Consider the following 18,020-nt stretch of genomic DNA (forward strand, 5'->3'; position numbering starts at 1 on the left):
TGAGTAAATATACAGTTTAATGGACTTCCTTTTATTAGCTACAAAAATTACCAAGAATAAAGTAATTAAGGTGACTAATTGTGAAATTGGTGCATTAAATGAATTTGCATAGTAATTATATTGTTTTCAAAGTAAATAGTTATATTCATAATATTTAATTCTTCAATTTATGATTCAAATCCATCGTATTTATCAAACGGTAATACTGCCGCATTCGTATGCGTATTGGAAATACCATGTTCGTTATTATCAGATTGTAGTGGAGTATTTAATATAATACGTCTTAGTATAATTAGGACTAGGATTTGAATGCAAATTAATAATTTTAAGTAATTTGAATAATAAAAGATAAATATTTAATTTGAAAAATTCAATAATTAAATTATATTTTAATATTTTAAATAGCGTATAAATAATAATCACTAGTACAGGGATGGATTATTAATTTTCTGTTTAATAGGTATGCACAATATTGTCTTTTATAACCGTGTAATTGACAACTTATAATATTTAACGTTTTTCCTGAACTCTAGGATCACTATATCTAGGGCTGAGCAGGATACTTAAAAAAAATTATCTAAATACAAGATACAAGATACTTCGATATTTTTAAAGATACTATATACAAGATACAGGTAGCTGAGATACATATAAGATACAAGATACTTTAAACATTTATTAATATTTATTTATTTGTTTATTCATTTACATTAAATACAATGAATTTGAATATAAATATATTTATAAATTACAATGTTTATTTATTTACTATTACATGTTTAAATTTAAAAGAATTATAGTAAAAGTAACCGATCATCACACAGTCCAAAATAAATCTTTAGCGCGATAATATTAAGAAAACATTCAGCCGATAAACTGGATTTATATAACTTATTGATTACATAATTTGCTTATAATAAAGGTTATATTAAAAATAATCTTTATTATGAGTAATTATTGTACATATTGTTCATCTATCAAGTGAATGCCTTCGACGTAAAAAACTTTAATCTAAATTATTAATAATTATTATTACATAACATTAGATTGTACGAGTATCTAGTATCTTTAATCATAAAAAGATACTAGATACATTAAAATAATGTATCTCGATACAAGATATAAGATACAATTTTATCTCAGACACGTATTTTAAATACCAGTATCTATGATACTCTCCAGCCCTGACTATATCAATGTTGTATTACAGTAGATGTAATGGGGCAATCTTCAAGACGGTGCCGTTTTATGTATTCTTGCAGAATTTTCTGAAATCAGAAGCAAAAACTTAGACAAATCATAGTAATCTTTAAACGTAATAAAGGTTAGTGATTTAATTAAATTTTTTATTTAGTCTGATTAAGCTAGTATACAATATAGAGCTAACACAATCACGGTACACAACACAAATCGCGTTATTCATGAGTATAACGTTTTTTTTTCTGCAATGATGTTCCCTAATAATTTTGCCGTACAAAAATTAAAAGTCAGTACGAACAATATTGGTTCAAAAAAAAAAAAAAACACACCTCAAAACCGTCGCCCTGCGCATTGGCCCATTTATCCCCTAACATGACGTTCGATTCGCCACCGTAGCGACTTACCGTTTGCCGGCCTTCAGATAAATACATGCTGCCGAGTCGTTACATAACAACCACGACCGGTGTGTTTACGTTGTTATTTACCACGCGAACACCTTGTACTTGCACGCACAGATAATAAATATGACGATTGACATTGCTTTAGATTTGAACTTGAGTGTTTGTTTTTTAATTCTTTTTTTTTCTCATAGGGTTTGACCGTGTTATTTCCGCTTTGCCACTAGTGATGCAATACATTACGATACGAACACAGTAACAAGCGGTTGTAAACAGATTGAACGCGATCTAGGGATCCCAGATTTAATTTTTAAAAATGCGGGACATTTTAACAATACTTATACTTGTAATTTACATTGGTATTAATTTGGGGAAGAGCGAGAAAACTCATGTTAACAATTATCATATCACAAAATTAAATATATGATGTTTGTTACACAAATTCTTTGTAAATATTTGGTAGCTAAAATTACATTTGGCCTCCGTGTAAAATTTAATTTTCTTCACAGTTACTCACAATATTTGATACTCAAAACTAGTATAAATTATAATTAAAAACAAATAATTAGATGATTCCTATGATTAATGTATTTATTTATAACAAAATGTATGTAGGGGTCACCCTTCCTATTGTTAAAAAAATCATAAGAGATAGTTTTAATTTGTTTTTCGGAATTTTTTTTTTTGTTATAAACGAATATTATTAGCCAAGGGTGGACTGGCCTGGCGGGACATTGGGACAAATCCTGGTAGCCCGTTACAGTAATATATTAAATGGCCTGATAATATTTTAAAAATTAAAAATATAGTTTTACGATATTTGAATCGACAGAATTGGGGAACCAAGTGAAGTTATGAAAAAAAAACCTATTTGTGTAAAAAATAAATTACTTTTAGAGTTAATTTTAATATATAGGTATTATATTAAAAAGTGTACACTGTATCTATAAAAAAAAAATGTTATATATTATGTGTAATATTGTAATATGTATATTTATATATCTACATAAAATGTTGAAAATATTTTTTAAATAATAATCGTTTTTTATCATTATTATTTTTTTTGCATACTTATGAATAGGGCTCGAAAGTTGTTGCATTTGCATGTCTTTTTCCACCATTGGATTTATTGCTAAGAGAGTTAGAAATTAATTCCAATACATTACGAAAAACATATCAAAAGTTTTAAGTACATATTTTTGCATATTTAGTGATTTTTAGATTTTAGAGCATAAATCTTGATTTTACATTTTTTTAGAACATATTTTATGATTTTTGAAGATTCAGTATGAAAATTCGAAAAATAAAAAAATTAATACATTCATATTGAGAAAATTTTCTTGATATTCTTGTATTATATTTTTCAAATTTCCATTTAACATTAAAAACAATATTTTTCCCTTATTGGTTAATATAATATATATTTATAACTTATAATTACAACCAGCTAGAAAAACGAACGTTTTAGACCAAAAGGGAAACCGGCAGTTTGACGTCCACGAGCTCAAGGGAAAATCTTTTTACCCCGTATAACATTCAGCGAATGGGCGAACGGGTGCGTTCATAAGCATAGCGCTATCTGGTATTCGACGCGCAAACTATGCTGACATCCCGAACAATACGAGTGCATTTCCTCTCCCCACACAGCGACGAATGTACGTAGTATATTTCATGATGGCAGGGCCGCATTTAGGGGGGTGCAATGGGTGCGATTGCACCGGGCGGCAGATTTCAAGGGGCGGTCGTGGTCCTAGAAAAAGTGCCAATGTGTAATTGTCCTGGGAGTATTTTAATTTAAACTGAAGAGTTTTATATTTCGTTTTTCTTTCATTTTTTTTTTGTTATTATTGCAATTAATAATTATGTCTTTAGATTCTAATTATCATTCAGCATAGATGGATACAGATTTTTGACATGAAATTCATAATAAATATACAATATAATACAATAACAAATAAAAACAATGATTAATAACTGGATAGTAACTAACGATATATAGCTTCAAAAGAGTGGCTGTAGAGAGTTATTTAAACAACTTTTAAATCTAAAAATTCGTGAGTCCACGGGGATTACCCGAGATAAGCCGTACACTAGTATTCAATGCTCTCGATAGTGAGTAAACAGCACAATTAAATATGAATCAATGGTTATTGATTCAAATAAATGTATAAATATATAAATGTCTATATATAAATAATTATTTTTGTGGTGCACTCGTGTACTGTGCATCAGTGTTTTCAGCGATCGAACTATCTATGTTTAATGTTTAATCATTATTCATTTGTTAAAGTATAGGTAAACGTTAACTTTTTTCGTACTTATTATAATATTTTATACCAATGTTACCTACGTGTATTGTGTATTCTCATGTGTTTCAGTATTATCACTTAATTTACTATGAACCGCAAGCGATTAAGTGGTGCTGGTCATCGAAAAATATCTCAAGAGAAAGCACAGATGTTGGAGGATGTGCTTTCCAAAACTAAAAAAGTTAATGATTTTTTTTCTCGAATGCTAACCCAGAAACTGGGGTTAATCTGACCGATCTGAGTAAGATTTTGCTTGAGGATAACAATTTTTAATTCTTAAGTTTTAAATGCGAATTGTTACTAGGGCCTATTTTTGTGTTCTTTTACACGTATACAAGTTGTAAAATAATTAAATACTAGTGCGTTGTAGCAAATTTAGATATATAAATTTTAATTTAATTAATATTTAATTTAATTTTATGAGCAGTTCACTAAATTAATTTTTGATATGTTAATTTGTGTATAATATTTATACTTTTTGTACTTAAAAAACATAAGTTGGGTAAAATGAATCATTTTTTTGCTTTTTTTTATCAGTCGTTCAAACCATTACATAGATATCTACTTTATAGTTAATAGTCCAGATTTTTAGAATCCTGCGTATCATTATTCTACTCGTGCAGTTTCATGAGAGGTATTCTAAGATATTCAATTTTTCACTTTAATAAATAACTACCAAAAAGAAAAATATATTATTAATAATAGAAAAGTTTTCAACTGTAAAAGCTAGAAAAGTTAATTTTGTTTAAGTTAAAAAATTATACATTTATATAATAAGCTATTTTGTTAAATTATAATATATTCTATGTAATTATAAAATACTATATAATAATGATATGTAACTGTTCTTTTTTTTTTTTTTTTTTTTGTTAACTGAAAAAGTTTAATTTTTTTTTCGTCTTTAATTTAATGTTTTGTCCTTATAATTATTTTAAAGTTCATCTTTACTAGTTCATATTACTGGGTGATTGTGTACCAGTCCATATGTATCCTGTATATACCCAGTCTATAGGTTTTTATGTAAGAAAAACATAGTTGATTTTTATCAAATTTATTTTGGTAAAGTTATTTAATATTTTAAAATAATATATCATGTTTTTATGTTTAAATTTAATTTAAATTTATTGGAAGACAGCTAAAAACATTTGATATAGGTGCTTACATGCTACAATCCTCATAAATATGCAAATACAATTTTTATTCAGTCAAGCTCATAGTTATAAATTCTGTTGTAAAATTAGGTAAGTATTTGATGTAACATTTAATTTTAAGAAACTTGGGCTTTTATTGTTAACATAATATAACACATAATTTAAACAACAATGAAAAATGTATTAACACTATTTTCAAAGACATTTTTTTTAAAATTTAATTCATCTTTGAGCTGTGTTCAGGTATGGTATTGAGTAATCAAGAGAGTGTAGGGAAGAGGATATTTGTTTGTAGAACAAAGGCAGCTTAATATGTCAGATGTCATTTTTAAACTGACTACTTTGTCAGTTGCTGACGTTTATATATAAGCTAGATTATAAAATGAATATCTCAATGATTTGGAACTGTTTTTTATAAATGAATGCCTGCATTTTATAACCATTTAAAAAGTATTGGTACTGATGCTCCAAATACCATACAAGATATGTGTGCATTCATGAGGCAAAAAAATGTGGTAAATATTTATCCTTATATTGATATTTCTTTGAGAATGTTGCTATGCACATCTATTATCAACTGTTCAACGGAACATATTCTCAGCTCTAAAGAGAGTAAAATCGTATCTTAGATCATGTTCTAAAGAGAATAGAACAGTTTGGCAATGATGACCATAGAAGCGGATTTAACATCAAAAATTGATTACTACGGTGTAATTGAACAATTTGCTTCAATAAAATGAAGAAAAAATGTTAACAAGATAATGTCCACAGAATATAACCATTTAAACGTATTTATATAAATATAGTGACCTAAATTTACTAATTACTATATGTTACAAATATTGATCGAAAAAAAAAATCAAAATATATTATAGGTCTTCTTTTTTCAATTGGTTAATTCTTGATTCTTAATTTATTTATCTGCAAGCTGTTTGTAAACGTCATTTGTTATTTTTTTTTAAAGAAATTATTAATATTCATGTAAACTGAAACGAATGGGGGTAGCAGAATTTGATTGCACGGAGCGGCTAAATCTTAAATGCGGCCTTTCATGGCGGTAGGGCCATCTTATGGTTTTTCGGGGCCAGGGGCAAATTAATTTGGAGGCCCTTCAACCATAATAATAAGATATGATTAACAAAGTACTCACTGAGGATAACAAAATTCGTGCAAACGTATTTTTCCAAACCTTAACCAATCAAGTTCATTTAAATTTCATGTAGCGCATTACATACTTATATAATGGAATTGAATATTATTCAAATTATTTATAATTTAATCGTTCAATGTAATTGGACAGGTCGCTACACACGCGCGCGACATTAATCGCCGACACGCAGCGTGTAAAACTGCTCAGTGCAATCCAGACTTTATTATTAATCACTGTAAATCAAGACTTTATGGGGACATCCTAAAAAATGTTCCAATAATGGGACCTGGGGCAAAACGGTCCCGTTGCCCACTCTTTGAACGGCCCTACATGAGGATCGATCGGAAGTGTATCCCCCTTCGAAAATTATAGATACCCCCCCCCCCACAGGTTAGAAAGTCTGAGATAAACACCGAATGTACGGTATAATAATACATGCAAATATTGTCCACAACCGCGGTACGTATCGCTATTGTTCGTATCAATTCCTTGAACTTTAAAGCAATCATTTTTTTCTCTCGACTTTTTCACCGTTCGCTCCGCGGTAATTTCGTATCCGGTGTCCGTCTTACAATGGTGGATATTGTTGTTGACAATTTAGAAATCGATTGGCTTCCCGGAGTTTTGACACCACAGAGATGTTTGTCGATCTGTGACGCCAATACTTGATTACGATTCAGCGTGATTATTAAAACCATATTAGCGCCAAACAAGGATTGTTGTTTTTAACATCTCGCACCACAGTTAAAGCGATCTGCGTCGTCTGTAACGATTTTATTGTTATTTATCATTTGTTCTATATGCTTTTTTAAAACCCAAATAAATTTGAAGAAAAAAATTGGTTTTCAGCAAATACGTTTATAACCAAAAGATATTAAGAACACATCAAAATAATGATGCATTATTCGTTTCTGAAAAGTAAAACCGTTTTCGTACCGAATAGCGGACACCGTTAGGCAATCAGTAATTAATAAATAAAAAAAAAATAGTTTATGTATAGAATTTAATAAATTAATGCTAAGTGCCTATCATTATATTTGTAATGAACGACCTGTTTCGAAATGAAAATAAAATATTACTCCGGACTAAGCATTTATTTATTAATTTATTTCTATATATAAATTATTTATTTATGTATTATATTAGTAATTTTTATTTTATTTTTTATTTTTAAATTAATTAATTATTGTTGCGATATTAATAAAATATCAATTATCCGTACCCGAACTTCGGTTTGAGTGTATACTGTATACGAGTAATTGACGTTAATTAAAATGAAATTCACAATGCACTAGCCTGCTCAATTTAAAGTTTCAAAACAATAATACCAAAGTTTCGAAACGTATGAAAAGTGTAATGTATATGAATATAACAATCATGAAAAACTGCAACGAACATTTGTAGTATGTTCATTAGGGAAATTAGTACTTCAGTTTTAAAGTTTTTTGCAGGGTCAAACTATTTCATTAATTACAACTTTTCGATTAAATAAAAGTACGAAATCATCATTGTGTATTAGGTGTAGCATTCCACATTTTCCACGTTGAATCCAATTTATTATCGTTTTTACAGCAGAATTTGAGAAGTATAGTTAAAACAAATATATTTTTAAATATTTTATTTCTGTTTTATTTTAAACAACAGGGGTTCTCAAGAAATTGTGATTTCGATATTTATATTTAGCGCAGTTGTCGGTTTTTAATTTTTAAATAGCCCTTTCAATTATATTAATAAAATATAAGAGGATTTGACGTGGAACATAGGTTTTATTTTGTTTTTATTTTTTAATAAATTAAGCCTTAATAATTGCAGTACATTTTTAACATTAAAATACAATACGTATTTAAAACTATTTTTATATTTTTTATTTTATGTTTATTCATAAGTCAATTTAGACACTTGAAATTGTTATGCCTGTAGAACTTAAAAGTAAGGTAAAAAGTCTTACTAAAGAAGTTAATAGAATAAAAACTAATTGAAATTATTAAATTGGACTAACTACATTGGACCCGATTTGATCCGATCCGATCCGACTCGATCCGACTAATCGGAAGAAAAACTAAACCGTGTATATCATAGGTAAGTGGCCATGTTTCGTCCGTTTCCAAAGTATTCACTTGTCGAATTAGTCGGTTATAAAAATAAATTTATTTGTTTTTCTTCCGACGAGTCGGATTATCGGATCGGATCGGAAACGGGTCAAAAGTAACCGACCCGGCGACAACGCACATGCGATTTCAAGGAAAAATGTATTTCGACGTATTAGGGAATTCCGCCCAAAAATATTTTTTATGTCGGCCCGGAAGAATTCAGATAATAGGTAAATAATACGGATACAAATCAACACGTACACGTGATATGGTTTTGAAAATTATTTGAGTATTTTCTTACATTTCTATTTTAAGACAACCAATCACGAAATCGACAAAAATCGACGTGCAACATTATTCCCGGTAATCCAAAAATAAACGGTTATTCCAATCGACAATCGCTATGTTATGCTATTTTATTTTGAATTTCATTCGGTTTAAAACGGTAAATATCGTTACAGCAGTACACCACTGACGTTTAATATATTTACATAATTATACATTCCTATCGTTGTACCACGGATCCATTTGTCATAAAGATAAGAATATTATTGAACAGTATTACTCTATTTTTATAAAATGTTAATCAGGCCCATATTTAAAAATTTGACGTTCCCGGGAATATAATTTATGACCCTCCCTCTCAAAAAAAAAAAAAAAATAATAAATAATAACAATATAACACTTAATAATTTTTTCCCTAATCGAGATTCTTTAATATTAAAATATAACTTATAAATGATAATCGTTTAATACTTTTTTTAATTAACAAATTAAACAAATTACAACAGAATAAAACATACTATTTTCTTTTTTTTATTATTTTATTTATTTTTTTTTCATTAGATAAATCATTTTTAAAATTAATTTTGCTAAAACATTTTGCCGCCCCTGAGCTTGAGGCCCCCGGGCATGTTCCTACCCGTGCCCCCCTCCTAAATACGGGGCTTATGTTAATATATTAATGTAGTGGATTACGCGTTGCTTCATTTTGTACTATAAAACAATAATTATTGCGTATTAACATTTTTAGTATTTATCGTTATTATTATTATTTTTTAAATATGTTACTATTTATTGTTGAATATTTATTTTGCACTAAAATTAGCCTTCTATTATGGTATGTTTGCGTGATTATTTAAGTGTTACTTAACATGTTACGTATGTGATTTGATAATAGTCTGTCCCCGGCGTAGGACGTACCATCGAAACGCGAGTTTTGATACGTAAACCCGAATCGAATCAACAACTGAGCGCAACATGATGTCCTAACCGTATCTTTTATCATAACATCTTTACCGTTGTTTATCGCTGTCCGGTTTTTTTATTTTTACTTTTGTGGTTTTTTTCAAAGGTCGTCCAGTAAGTTTACAACCCAGAAAAACGGTTTTGTGGAGAATAGCTATGTAGATCCGTTCGAAATAGACTAGAATGTAATAAATTACATACAAACGTACGATCCCCAACACTTTTTGTCAGAAAACGTGCAACAGTCGAATTCGCTCTGGATATTTTATTCTTGCACTAATTGACCAGAAAAAAAACATATTTTATCGAAAACCAGTTTAAATAATGTAATTAATTAGGGCTCGGAAGTTATTGCATTTGCATGGGTTTTTTGCACCATTGGATTTATTGCTAAGTGAGCTAAAAATTCATTCCAAGAAGTTACGAAAAAAATCTCTTGGTATTACAATTTTTTAGTGGATATTTTATAATTTTTGAAGGTTCGGTCTGAAAATTCGTAAAATAAAAAAATAAATACATTCATATCGAAAGAACCATAGAATCATCTTCAGGCAGTGGTACTCACTAGGTTAGTTATTGCCGAATCGTAAATACAATTATATATTTTTACGCGCTTGATGATCATACTTAAGCTGAACAAACGGCACAAAAAAATAAAAATTTCTTCATAGTTTTAATAACAAAAGATTTTTTTTTTATTTAATAATTATTAACATGATTAAGTGCCATTATGGTTATATGGAACAAAAAATACGTAATTAATGAATTACACTTGTTTTTAAGTAAATTATTTTTATTATAAACAACTTTATTTTCATATACATATAAAACAAAAAGCGTCTACGTAAAGAAAACGGTTAGTGTAACACCGAAATAATGAAATATGATTTATAGTTTTGTGTTCGCACTGATATTGCGGTGTTTATATATTTGATGAGTGTAGTTATCTATCCCGATACACCACGAACAGCCTCTGCCATTTGCCATCGTCACTCGTCACCGTCCACCATGCAGTAATGCAGTATAAACATGTCACATACACATATAGGTACTAGTTAAATATAATTGAAAAAATAATTCATCGACAAATTTAAATTGACCGTCGTTATGTTCTACCACTTTCTGAAAACTGGACATTTTAGTGTCCCGATAATTCCCCGGGAGACAACGCAACAAAGATACGAAAAACGGAACCTTTATCATGCACATTCGATTGAAATTCAAAATTATTTGAAAGGTCGGAATATTTTATATAATTACACAAATTATCAAAAATATAATAAACATAACTCCATGCTAATTATTATATTATTATGTATATTTATTTCAAGTTTTTACTATGCATAAATCAATTAGTCATTCAACGGAATGTAAATTTCATACGAATTTTAATTAGACCTATTTAATTATAACTTTATGTACCACTCTAGGCCAACAAACACCCACCCACCCAATTTGAGTGATTCATTTGAACCGCCTAAAGTACGTACTCGGCGCTACTGTTGGTAGCGTAACCGTCGTTCCGGAAAAACTGGGATTTAATTATTGTTATATTAAATTCGTATAAATATTTAAATATACAACACGTATAAATGCATGCATGCATGTAAGGGTATATGGTCCACACACACGCCTTTACGAATAAATGCAGTGAGAATGGTCAACGGGGTTCGCGGAGGCGAAACCGTGTCCGGTGGATTTTCCAGATGGACGATTTCCCATCACCTCCACCCTCGCGTTTGTTCGCATACACTTCCGAACCAAACTCGCACCCCTTTGGCACCACTAATTTCTCTCGCACTCGGCGTGGTGGTCAAAAGATTCATCGTCGTATATATTGCATAATACGCAGTTACATACAAATGTATATATTACATTCTAAATAGGAAATACCATATCTAAGCTCGTACGTCCTCTTCGCCGTCTCCTCGGATATACGCCCGTCCCGCCTCGTCGCTTCGCGTTATTTCGGTCCTGCGGACTTCCGGGTTTAAACGCGCTGTTGAAACGCAATCGCCACGACCGCTGCCTCCGACGGGCAATCGTGACAGCACGTGGACCGGAAGAATGAAATTCGCCCGTGATACCGACTGCTGCAAGGGTTAGTTTAACTGGAATAAAAAAAAAAAAAAAATTAAATTAAATTGATCCGACGTGCACCCGTGTACGTGTACGCGTAATCGTAATATTTGTTTGCAGTACTACAGCCGTCGAGACGGATGTAGACGAGCCGTAGAGTAAATATTGCTTGTATATTTAAAATGTTTGTCCTGGTGCGAAAATATTCATCACGGTAACAATAAACGTAACGTTCGTTTGCAGCGTTAAAATTATTGTTATTTTTTATCCTGCGATAACCGACAATTATTCAGATCCGAGGATACAACTTGGTTTACACCGTATATTATGGTTTACGGTATTGTATATACAATTCAAATCTTATAGGTTACGTTAGGTAAGAATAATCGAAACCCGGCGTGATTCTTACAACGCACGTACATTTTTTATGTAATATCTTCATGGTCATTCCCTTTTTATTAATTTACATAGCTGAATATTACTTATTATTTATCACGTTATCGTTTAAGATTAATATATTATTGGTTGATAAGAAGATTATATTTTATAAGTTAAAATCTTTCGTTTATTTTGTTCCTATCGTACCCATAAAGCTTAATTTCTCCTTAAAACAAGATATATACTTATGGTTGGCGGCTGCACAAATGGACGGCGTCTTAATTTTATCACGGCTCTGTCCACAATAATTATATCAATCATTCGAGTCGAGAATGAATAGGAAGTTCGTTTATACTTAGTCATGTATGTTAAGCATACATGCACGTAAAATATAACTATTCAGAATTCGAAAAATGAATAAATTATGAGTTCGTATGTTTATGGATGTGGAAGTTTAAATACTATTCTTTCAAGTATGTGCAATGCAATACATTATGCATACATAAATTATAAATTAAGGTTTTCGTACGTATTCGTATGTTCATATATAAAAATGACATATAAAAATATACATATATATATATACGGTATATATATCAGAAGCGAACTGGGAACAGAACGACTCAGAATAATCTATTGGTCCGTTTTATAATTTTCATGAGACAAACTTATAATAACATATAATTTATAAAGTAACTTTGGTTCTGTACAGTTTTCGAAAACTAAATCGACAAATTTTACTTACATCTATACATTAACTTTTGGTAGATCACATTCAGTCTTGAACAACATTACACAATTCTTGTTCGCAGAAATGATACAAATTGGTATTGTCCGTACCATAAGAGATCATCGTGCGAAGACCGGTCCAACGAGCAGTGTAGACATCTCATCATTTTGGAGATATTTTGATGCCTCGTCGCCTCTATGATTATCGCTGGACCGGAAAAGCTAGTATGTTATTCAAATACCTGACAGTTCGTCAGCAACTCACGACGTTGTCGAATGCTCCTCATTTGAACGTCGCTCTGACATTGTGCGAGCACCAGGTACGGAACTAGTCATTTTTATGCCTAGGGAAAATATTAAAATTACACCCTAATATAGACCAAGAATAAAATATCTATATCACCTATTAGCATACAAACACTTATAGAGTTTTAAATACATTATCAGTAACAAAGTTAAAAATATCAAACTAGCAGTCAATAGTAGATTATTATTTACTACGAAAATTACACCCTCTAAAATTTTTTGCCCAGGGATGAAAACCCGTCTTCCACCCCCTAGTTCCGCCCTTGGTGAACACGTCCACAACTTTCGATATAGCCGGATGGGCTCTGTTAACGTCTTTTTGATTGCTGTGCGACTATATTCACAACTTTCGACGTAGTCGTCCCGGCTCTTAGACAACGTCGTTCTGGCCAGGGCCGTATTTAGGGGGGAGCTACAGGGTGCTGTTGCCCCAGACGGCTGAATATGAGAAGGCGGCTAATTTTTTATATTTTCAATATTTAATGATCTAATATTTTTGAAGTGAAACTTCTTTACAAAATAAAAAGTGTGTCTCAAAAAAATATATATATCGCCAATCACAGCGTCACGACACACACACACACACACACACACATACTCGGTAACGGTTGAGTACTATCGATAAATCCAAAGATTTATAAACAATCTATCTTTATGTTGCATTGCACTTAGAATGTTTTTGTGTACACCAGTTACGAATTGTTCTTCAGAAAGATCTTTTTCAATCCGCAGAAATGTATATTTGGTATAATGAAGCGTTTTTTATTGTTGCCCCCTGGTGTCAAATTCCTAAATACGGCCCTGGTTCTGGCCGTGGTGTGAATATTCTCAATAGTTTCCTGCGCACCGCCGACGAAGACCTGTCGGTCTTTATGTTCATCGCGCGTTTTTGGCACGGTCGCGTGGGTGTAACCATTCGAACACCGTTCGAGGTAAACGGTCTTATTTTACAGCGTTCTGCTGTATTATTTGTTTTTTATTTGCACCGTGCCGCCGCGAACTTTTATGTATTATTTTTTTATTTTAATCCACCACCTTTAAGCACATGCTTGTTATTATTGTAATTATTATTATATTTTTGTGACGCGCTCGCAGCATACGTACTTAGATTTTTTTTATCTATTCATATTTTGTTTTTATTATATTTAAGTATTTTTTTTTTTTTGTATCAATAATTGTTCATCGTTACTATTCCTTTCTCTTTTTTGAACTTCTACACTATGCAAAATCTCGAATCGTTCCCATAATGATCTTTTTTCATTCATATTGTATTGTGTACGATATTATGCCGACGTGCTCGCCGCATCGATCGAAGCACATACAATAATACTCGTATCTTTAATTATCAACTATCATAATATTGCTGAGTAAATTAACATAATTGTCAGTACGTATTTTTAGTATAATATTAAAATGTACCTAACAGTTAGACATTTATATAATATACTCATATTATTATTCTAATACTTCTAGGCTGACACATAATTTGATGATTTCACTGGCCCAGAGAGATTTATCTTTTAATTCCCTTGGCCATTCCGCCTCTGATATATATATATATATATATATATTTAAACGTCGACAACTTATAATTAAATACTAGCTGATACCATGTAATCGACTCGTACAAAAAAAAAAAAAAAAAACCGCGAATATTATTGAAATAAAGTTATAATTATATTTTTAGTTTTACTTAAATTCAGAGGTATTTAACATGTGCGCCCTATGGGTTTTTTGTTTTTTGCGAAGTGATGTATTAATAAAAGGTTGAGAAAAGCATTACGATCAAAAGTGACCGTAAACGACGGACAGATATCAACGATTATATTGTCAAGGTTGAATTTTAAGTAACATTTTTATGTATGTAATGTTTGACGTTTGTACGTTTTATTGATTAAAGTATTCCATGCCACGGAAATTTGTGTCATGACTTAATATCGTATTTAGTTTTTCAGTTACTTAGTATTATCTATTGATTCGACTGGACAGTTAAGTCTGTAACGCGAGAATTGTGAAAATGTTGACATGTTATAAAGACATACTCGTATTTACATGTATAGTGAATATTCATTTATTCTTTAGATTTGTGTATTATGTACACATACTCGTATGTACAGCTTGATAAAAAAATCGGGCAAGGATTTAATTTGGTATTATTTTTATTTATATTCCTTAATTTATACCTATATGCATAATATTGATGCGTAAAGTCTCATAAAATCATACTATTGAAATAAAAAATAATTCAATAACAACGGTTAATTATTATTCACAGAAAAAACGTAAAAGTAAAAACCCCTTCTCCCCCGTCTCGCATTTATTTTGCTACTTCCCTATACTATTCCCACTGATTCTAGTTTATTGTTGATTAAAATCCTCCTATCAAACTTTTCAGTAGTAATCAGTACATCGTGCACTATTCAATGGCGGTTGCTTTGGAGTGTTTGTTGCCCCAAAGGATGATGCTGTAGGTTTTCTAATATCGCACGTGGCGAAAACATTCGATTAGCCGCTCAAACCGAAACACCCATGTCTGCACGCACTCGAACTTCGAACAAAAATATAATATACTTCATTTATGATATACTTCATTTCATTAATACATTTCACTCGTTGTGGATATGAGAAAAAGTTGCAAAATCATACGGTCGACGCATCGCGTGCAGATGCCGCCGGCACGTGTCGGAAAATATTCCTATAATAGACCACCGGTGTTGGTCTTGGATTTATGAAATACATCGCGTTTTAGCGTAACGTGTGCATTATAATACTCGACGAGTCTCAGCGGTACCGGTGGTCACGTGTGCGCCTGTACGCGCGTGTTTCTAATACGTAGAGTCGATAGGATTTCGAGAACGGGGGAGTGTATCGCGGATGTACAACCGTTGTACGATTAAACGCGGCCGCCAAAAGGGTTGTTGTACCGCTGGAGGGGCGAGTTTTTTTTTCCGACCGATAATTTTATGTTTTTTAATTTAATTTTTTTTTTTTGTACTCTCCCGTATTTCCAGTAACGGAGCGCGGGAGACAAGAACACGGGCGCGTTCTACGTCTTACGTACATGTACAACCGAATGAACGGAGAGAGAACAGTGCGTGCAACTGATTGTTTCCGACGACGATGGCAGTACGCTCGGCCATATATTGTATTACTATACGCGTGTACGGGCATAATCGACCGGCGAAGATATTCATTAAGCCGTCGTTAACACACTCTTCCGGGTGATTTGCAGTGCGACGCAACAGTGGTAAACACTACATGGCTCGTATATTGATGGTTAAAGGCCGGCGGCGAAGTGCACCTTTGGTAGAAATCCTAACGGGCAACGAGGCGCGAACAACCGACAGACAAATCCGTTTCGCAGCTCATCTCTGTTCACGTACTTACACGTGTATACAGGACGACTCGGGTTTCATTATGCGCGTGCACTACACAACAGCTCTTTATAAAAGGTGATTAGCCGCACCGTCGTCGGCAATCTAATTATGCCCATCGATCATTGCCCGGGCACGTGTACTGTATACCTACCAGCCACCCGTTTCGTCAACTCGTCGTTTACGCGTGGCATGTATTATGTACCGCGGTTAGAATTGACCGCGACGGAAAACGTACCGGTTCGTCGTCGAAATGCCGTTAAAAGTTTCTTGTTGTTTCTTTAACCATTTGATTTACGAATTCATACGAATCATTAGCTTTTGTTGATACCCGCTTCACGGTTTCAGGTCAAAACATCACACCAACTTTAAAAGTTAGTGGCCAGTTGAACAACTTACAATTCTAAAAATAGACTTGTAAATTCTTGCTAATCGATAGTTTTCGTTTGGTACTTATTTCAAAGTTCTAGGTCAAAACAGACGGGCTACGTGAAATTTAACCCAACTTTTAATTTTTTTGTTTCACGGTGAAAGTTAAAGTCCAAATTTGGACTCGCCAATGCTAAAAATTTATTTGCAAATACTTGCAAATAACTTGCAAAATAATGGCACAGATTGGAAAAAAATTGCAATACTCAGGTGGCCCAACTTCACGAACGTACTGATTTTGATGAATTAAGTGATAAGTATAGGATAACCTAACCGTTACATTACGGCCGTTAAAAAAGGAACCGCTTTTCTAGTAAACCATAACTTAATTGACATATTCTCTTTAACAAAAAATTCGCATATTTGTTTCGCCGCTGTCATTGGCGTTCGGAAGAAAGAATGAAATATAGATTGTATTATACTATATATTACATAAAATCTAAGAAAAAAAGTATATATATATACAGCCGCTGCTGCCTTCCCGTTGTCGAATAGCATGATCAATTGCGTTGACAGGATCACTATGTATATACTATAGGATATTTGTCGCTTTACTAATGAAAATGAATTTTTCAATGCAAATCATGTGCAATACACACTCGCATATAATATATTAAATATAGTGGCGTATTTTCGAGGAGGAGGGAGGATCCCGGGTCTTGACCTCCCCCTTATCCAGAAGAAAAAAAGGTTGAAAAGTCATAAATGATTCGCTACGAAGGTACAAAAAAAAGAGAAAATTAATTTATATCATCTGGTTGTAATGTTTGCATAAAAATATTTACACAGTAATATAATTATTAATTCATACCTTATACGCATTCTTTATAATATTATAGAATCATTTATTAAACTTAGAAAAATGTTAAACTTCCTCACATAAATTTGAAAATATTCCATTGCAAATATATATTAGGTATATGAACAAAATATGCATGCATACGTGGTTTGAAAAACGGTGCTCGAGCACCGGAAGCGCGTTAATGAGTATGTCGGCCGGGGGCTAGGTTTTATTTTTCGCCCGTTATCGTTCTCGGTGCAGGTCGCAAACTGAAAATCGGCAAATCTCATTTGCCCTCGGGTCGGGTAAATTCGGTGGTCCCTCGACCGCTGTTCGTCAGCTCGTTGTTTACTGGCCGCGGGTCAATTTGATGTAGTTTGTTGTTTTATTTTTTTCCT

The 18,020-nt window shown here is 32.0% G+C and overlaps 1 protein-coding gene across 1 annotated transcript; it reads right to left on the bottom strand.

Moving 5' to 3' along the window:
• Positions 1–1,155: 1,155 nt before the first annotated feature.
• On the bottom strand, positions 1,156–14,303 carry LOC112692787. Its single transcript, XM_025567574.1, has 3 exons — positions 14,228–14,303; positions 11,440–11,657; positions 1,156–1,268 (listed from the first exon to the last, which is right to left on the bottom strand). The coding sequence occupies exons 1-3, from the start codon at positions 14,301–14,303 to the stop codon at positions 1,194–1,196; spliced, it is 369 nt and encodes a 122-aa protein (XP_025423359.1). The 3' UTR covers positions 1,156–1,193.
• Positions 14,304–18,020: the final 3,717 nt, after the last annotated feature.

The sequence above is a fragment of the Sipha flava genome, unplaced genomic scaffold (assembly GCF_003268045.1).
Source record: "Sipha flava isolate LNK unplaced genomic scaffold, YSA_version1 76_pilon_pilon, whole genome shotgun sequence".
Lineage (NCBI taxonomy): Eukaryota > Metazoa > Arthropoda > Insecta > Hemiptera > Aphididae > Sipha > Sipha flava.